Source organism: Trachypithecus francoisi, unplaced genomic scaffold (assembly GCF_009764315.1).
Source record: "Trachypithecus francoisi isolate TF-2019V2 unplaced genomic scaffold, Tfra_2.0 Lachesis_group21, whole genome shotgun sequence".
Taxonomy (NCBI): domain Eukaryota; kingdom Metazoa; phylum Chordata; class Mammalia; order Primates; family Cercopithecidae; genus Trachypithecus; species Trachypithecus francoisi.
Genome location: NW_022681467.1, coordinates 58,626,490 through 58,632,799, shown reverse-complemented (window position 1 = coordinate 58,632,799; position 6,310 = coordinate 58,626,490). Strand labels below are relative to the sequence as shown.

At 58.9% G+C, this 6,310-nt stretch overlaps 1 protein-coding gene across 2 annotated transcripts; it reads right to left on the bottom strand.

The window, feature by feature from the left end:
- Positions 1-582: 582 nt before the first annotated feature.
- On the bottom strand, positions 583-5,748 carry MRGBP (MRG domain binding protein). 2 transcript variants are annotated; one of them, XM_033187021.1, is made up of 5 exons: positions 5,512-5,745; positions 4,952-5,073; positions 2,506-2,587; positions 2,125-2,199; positions 583-1,719 (listed from the first exon to the last, which is right to left on the bottom strand). In XM_033187021.1, the coding sequence occupies exons 1-5, from the start codon at positions 5,657-5,659 to the stop codon at positions 1,532-1,534; spliced, it is 615 nt and encodes a 204-aa protein (XP_033042912.1). In that variant the 5' UTR covers positions 5,660-5,745; the 3' UTR covers positions 583-1,531. The 2 variants fall into 2 exon arrangements, 1 of the variants encoding a protein (XP_033042912.1); XR_004431366.1 differs by having other exon boundaries at positions 1,528-1,719; positions 2,125-2,587; positions 5,512-5,748.
- Positions 5,749-6,310: the final 562 nt, after the last annotated feature.

The window sequence follows — 6,310 nt, the reverse complement described above, 5'->3', positions numbered from 1 at the left end:
CTGCCCCAGAAGCAACAGCAGGTTTGGTGCAGACGAGCAGCAAGTGCCACACGGGGCGATCACACCACAGGATTCCTGGCTTTGCCTCTTTAGTGGGTGCCTTGTGATCTGCATCATGGTGAGGAGGACTCCAGGGACAGATGGCCAGGGACGTTCCCATGTGGTGGAGGAGACTCCACTGGCAGAGAAGCAGCGTCAAGCTGAAGACATTGGGGTGCGCTGGCTGGCCAGGACAGAGCTTGTCTCCCTGTCCACACATGGAACACTGGACTTCACTCTGCGGCCCAGCCAGCGGTCTCATCTCGCAGCCGCAGCTTTCAGCAGGAAGGAGCTTGCTGGTGCCTGCCTGACCTACCAGGGCCCACACCGTTTTGCCCTCCTAACATTCTGTATTTTAAGTGCTTGTAACAGTCCACAAAATAACCACTCAGAATCTGTTACTATTTTGTTTATACATTGTATCAAGTGAATGTTACCAAGTCATCTAAGTGTATGCTTTACTTATAAATCTTGGAAAAATAAAAACTTCGTTTTGGAGGAAAAGTTAACTTACTTTGGTATGAAAATCACACAACTCCAGGATGGATTTTTTTGTGCTTTAATGTTCGCAGTCACACAAAAGTGGTATCTCCATCAGCACTGGGGCGGCCACCTCCTCCTCATCAGCCCGACAGCTGCACGGTCCCGCCTCTCACCCATTTGGTCTGTTTGCAAGTTACTAGATCATACAAAAATAACCGCTACAAATTCTCTGTATCTGGCATATAAAAACTGAGCAAAAAGTATCTCTTAAAGCAAAACATCTCAGAAAAAATACAACACAGGTTTAACTTCTGCAGTACTTTGTTCATATAAAACACTAGCAAAATAGGCTTCTTAAAAATTAAATAGTGAAATACGAACCAAATTATATACATTGTTACAGTACAAGTGAATGAGGCAAAATATCCAGTTCTTAGTTTCCCAGGTGGAGGGGGGGCTGTCAGTGCGTGGCACGGACGGGTAACAGGAAGGCCATGTTCTGATGTCACAGTCAGTGCAGAAAGAGGCTTGCAGCGGGACAAACAGATGGAAAGAACTGAGTCACGCAGGGAAGACCAGTGGCTCCTTTGAGGAAGAGTGAGGTCATGTTTTTATTGCTTGCTAATCCGAGGTTTTCCCCTGGCCTGATGCCCCTCTAGGTAGCCTGGATCCCAAATGCTGCAGCCCATGTAGAGCTAATCCATGTCACCAAGCAGCCCCGGGGAAGCCACAGCTGCTCCAGAAAAGACAGAACAAGGCTTCGGAGCTCTCAACATCTGAGCTGGACTGATCCTGGTCTTTCAGGTCCATCAGGGTCCCACATGGTCCAACTGACACACGCTTCCCCGCTGACGGCCACGTTCACCTGAGAGCCTGAGGGCGGGCAGTGTGGGCTCACGGCACTGGGGTGGTATCACTGTGGCCTGGGGGGTGGCACTCAGACCCAGCCGACCCCGTCAGTGACCACAGCTCTTCACCCGCTTCTCTGCTGCCACCAGGACCGAGGGGTCTATGTGCGGCGCCGCTTGGCAGCGCTGGGACTGGAGGGGTTGCTGTTCGCGGTCAGGACTTTGTCGGTGACCCGGCTGCGCTTCCGCTTGTCTGCGCCTTCTTTGCACCCCAAGTCTGAGGAGTTCTTCTCTTTGTCTTTGCTGGATTTTTCTGTTGCTTTCCCCAAACTCCCTGAAGATGAAAAAACTGAGAAACGAAAAATCACTTGGCTGAAAACAGAATATCCAGAATCTTATTTTTGTCTTCCCGTTCAGTTAAAAAATCTGCATATTGACACGTGACCCTCTGAACCCAAAGCTTCCTCCTGAGCTGGGAGCCCTTTGCATGTGGGCCCGCAGAGGGGCCTGGTCCTCCTGAGGACCTCCCTGCTGTGGGCACTGCAGGGACCGCCGCTCAGACCCCGGCCTACAACATGGAGCCGGAACTCAGCTCCTGGGGAGGGGGCACTGCAGGATCCATCCTGTGCCTAGATGTCCTGCCCGGGGCCTGTGCACCGCAGGCTCTACGCCCACCTGACTGTGCCCTGCCGGAGGGTGGCCTCAGGGTGCTGAGCCCCAAAGGGCATTAGGGCAGGGTGAGCTCCAGACTCACCATCGTCAGCCCCATTGTGGGGGTCCACGTCTTCCTTCATCTCCTCTTTCATCTCCTCTTCTATCATCACTTTTCCTGTGGAGGAGACAGCTGACGCTCACCGAAAACCCACGGTGGTGGCCGACGCTGGGGGATGGTCAGGCCAGGGACTGCTCCGACGCTTGCTGCCCACACGGGCCTCAGCTTCCGTCCAGCCACTGCTCTCAAACAAAGTCCTCTCCAATCCCGGAGGTTCCAAGACCACCCAAGCACAGGTGGGGCGGGGTCTGCGCTGGACCCTCACACCTCCCTGGAGGCCCGGGGTCCTCACCCTCACCTCCCAGCCCTTGGCCAGGGTCTGGCCTTTTCTGATTCCCAAGCCCAACCTCTCCCGAGTCTCACCTTCTCGGACCTCCTGAATGATCTCTTCCGGAAGGACGAAGTTCCTCTCTGGATTCGGGAATGGAAGAATCTCAGACTCATGCTGATGTCAAACAGAGAGTTTTAAGAAACAAGGGTGAAGATGCGGTTTCAAGAAGCCACTACAGCCAGTAGGAGCCACCTGGCGAGCAGCCCATGAGCACACATCACTGTGTTGGGAGACTGCGGTGGGCGGGGCGTGGGCAAGGGGCATTTCTTCCTTTTGTGAACAGTGCCTGCCACAGCTGGGCTTTTCAGACAGACCCAGGGAGGGCAGAACCAGTGGAAGCATGTGCAGGGGTCAGGAAGACCCACTGGGGCCGGCATCACTAAGGTGGGGCCTGAGGACCAGGCAGCCCTGGTGACACACACCTGTGGGCCCTGCCTGCCCACCACGGCCTACGGTCTAAGAGGCTGCGTTCCCCAAGGCGGCATGCAGAGGGCACGGTGACAGCCCTGGGGAAAGGCCGCAGGCGCCTCGAGTTCTCATCCACGTGGCAGGAACCCATGGACACTGAGGGTGTCAGTTGGGAGCGCCACAGGCACAGAACCAGGCAAAGAAGAGCAGATGGAGCAGGGCCACCCGAGTGCTTGCCAGTCACTGCCCTCCTGAGGTCACAGAGCCAGAGGGAGAGACCCGGAGCCAGGGAAAAGTGGAGCTGGCGAGAAGAGCCTTGGACTGGGAGGCGATTCAGGAGGGGGCTTCTGCTGGGCGGTTTGGGTGCTGTGTGGAACAGGCCGTCAGGCCACATTTGTGCTCCTCAAAATCTCCTGGGCCAGCTGCTCAGCCTCTCGGGGATACTCCAGGGGCTCTGTATTTCATAAGGTCTGAAAGACTCAGATCTCAGTCACACAGAAGTGTCACGGTCCAGAGAACGTGCCAGCCTATGGTCTTGCCCAGTCCTTACTGATGTCATAGGCCACTGCAGGAATAAGGAACAGGGCCACAGTCCTAGGGCTGAAAGGCCTGCCGGTCCCACATGGCTTCCTGAGTGTCATGTGGGCTGCTGTGCTCATCTGAGCCAGCACCCATGCCCCAGGGGACATTACGGGCCTTGGAGCTGTTTGTCTTCCCCAGAGACAGGCATAGATTTGCATCGATCTCTCCAAATCTCGGTGTGGGAGGTGTCTGGGGACCAGGTGCCCTCTCCCACAACCAAGAAGCTGCTGGGAGTTTGGTGATAGGGGGCCTCTGACCCTGAGGGGTGGTGACCAGGGTTCAATGGCTGATGGATACGCTCTAGGCAGGAGCGGGTCCAGGGAGGACCCTGTGAGCTTAGTAGCCAGCTGTGTCTGGGCCACTAGGTACTGGTCACCCAGTGCAAATGCCGCACTGGCTCAGAACGTCCTCAACACATGACGTGGTAGCAACAGGGGCTTAAGCTTCCAGGGCATTTCTAGGGCTGAGCATCCTTCCTCTCCTCAGACAGCCAGGCCCCTGCACGGCTGGCATCTCTGTCCCCTTTCTACAGCTATGACAAGGAGACCCATGTCACTCCACCAATGTCAACGGCAAGCATTCCTTGCCCCAGTGGTGCCCCTATGTCTTACTGGAAGGGCTGGTGTGGCCCTGAGTCCAGCGTGGCTGGCACAGACTCTCTTTCCACCAGCACAGGTCCCCACTCCTCCTGGTCACCTGACCCCTGACCCCCACCCCACTCTCCAAGTATACCACCTTCTTTCAGCTCCTGGACCCACCACCTCCTGCTGCCACAGAGCCTGGAACACCGTCTCTTCTGGCCACCCTGCTTACCTAGTTAACCCGCTCACCTGTCACACACTGCCAGCTCCAAGCTCTGTGAGGACTGGGACTCTACTTGCCTGACTCCCACAGAAGCCACCAAATTCACCTTGGTGTGACGCAGATAGGGTCACCCTCTGCCTAAAGCACTTCCGGGGCATCCCAGGAGGCTGACAAGGGCCTAAGGGCCCGGGGCCTCTGCATCCTTCCCTCCCTCCCCAGGGTCTCAGCTGGAGGCTCTGGCCCAGCACCCAGTCTAAAGCAGGCCCCCTAAAAAGCTGGCCAGCTGCTAGCACTGCGTTTGTGCTTTCCATGACAGGCTCTGGACCCCTGGGATGCCCTCCTTAAGGACAGGTCTCACTGCAGGGGGCTCTGCCCAGCGGACCCCAGCAGGCATGGAGGGGCCTCTGCTCTGCCCAGCGGACCCCAGCAGACATGGAGGGGCCTCTGCTCTGCCCAGCGGACCCCAGCAGGCATGGAGGGGCCTCTGCTCTGCCCAGCGGACCCCAGCAGGCATGGAGGGTCCTCTGCTCTGCCCAGCGGACCCCAGAAGGCATGGAGGGGCCTCTGCTCTGCCCAGCGGACCCCAGCAGGCATGGAGGGGCCTCTGCCCAGCTCAGGCTGACCCTCAGTGGTGTGTGGGTTCATGCCCCCATCGGGCAGCACAGGGAGGGCGGGTGGGCTCACCAGCGCCTGCATGTCGTACATGGTGCTCAGGTGGTCCCAGATGACCTTGGATGGGACCTGCCGCCCGATGTTCTGGCTGAACTTGTCCCGGATACAAATCATGTGGAAGTGTCGGTTCACACCTGGGGGGAGGAGGGGCGGCGGGACAAGCGGTCAGCGGGCAGGAGAAAAAGGATGGAGGGGACGGGGTGCCCTGAGGACTGGAGGGGCAAGGGTGGCCGCGGTGGGATGGGGCGGGCCAGGGTGCGGAGGTGCTGTCTGGGGGCAGGGCTGGGTGGTGTGTGTGGGAGGGGGTGGGGCGTCCCGGGGCAGGGGTGGGGGTGGGGCGCTGCGGGCTGGTGCCTCGTGGTGTCACGGGGGTAGGGGCCGGGGGCGGGGTCCGGGGCGGGGTCCGAAGGGCGCGTGGGAGGGGGCGGGGGTCCCGGGACGGGTGTGGCGGGGGTGTCACGGCCCAGGCTCGGCGGGGCGCGTGGGGGCGCGGGTGTCGCGAGCGCAGGCCCCGCCCCGCCCCGCCGGTTGCCCGCCCCGCCCCCACGCGCGTCCGCGGCCTGGGCGCTCACCGACGGGCTTGTGGCCCAGCATGGCGTGGAAGAGGCACACCTCCACCTCGGGGCTCCACACCACTGTCTCCTCCGCCGGGCTGGTGGCCGCCTCCCCTGGGCCCTTGTCGCCTGCGGCGCCCCCGCCGCCCACCTCGGCCTCTCCCATGGCCGCGGCCGGGCCGAGCAAGGAGCCCCCGGCGGGAGCAGGCGCGGCCACGAGCTCCGCGCAGGCGCACTCGGGGGCGGGCGCGCGCTCCGCCAGGCACGAGCTTGGGCTCACGCGCCGGCGTCGGCGCAGGCGCAGCCGAGGCCTCGAGTCCCTTCCCGCCGGGGACTCGGCCCTGCTCCGCCCCGTGCGGGGGTGCTTAAAACGTGTTCCTCTTTAAAGCACAGTAAGTGTTCTAACACTTCACCCGCACAACAACAGAAAACTTTTTTGCTTCAAAGGAAACCATCAGAAAAGTGAAAAGACGACCCACAGATTGGGAGAAAGTATTTGCAAATCCTATATCTGATAAGGAACTTCCTTGCAGAAGGTATAAATAATTATTATAACTCTATAACAAAAAGACAATCTAACTATAAAACGGCAAAGGATTTGGATACACATTTTTCCAAAGAAGACGTACAGATGGGCCGGGCGCGGTGGCTCACGCCTGTAATCCCAGCACTTTGGGAGGCCGAGGCGGGAGGATCATCTGAGGTCAGGAGTTCGAGACCAGCCTGGCCAACATGGCATAATCCTGTCTCTACTAAAAATACAAAAAAATTAGCCGGCCGTGGTGGCGGGCTCCTGTAATCCTAGTTATTTCGGGAG

Coding starts and splice junctions, on each gene's coding strand:
- MRGBP (XM_033187021.1), bottom strand. CDS start 5,659: ATGGGAGAGGCCGAGGTGGGCGGCGGGGGCGCCGCAGGCGACAAGGGC. Junction 2,200..2,505: donor CATTCAGGAGGTCCGAGAAG/GTGAGACTCGGG, acceptor TCTCCTCCACAG/GAAAAGTGATGATAGAAGAG. Junction 1,720..2,124: donor CCACAATGGGGCTGACGATG/GTGAGTCTGGAG, acceptor TTCGTTTCTCAG/TTTTTTCATCTTCAGGGAGT.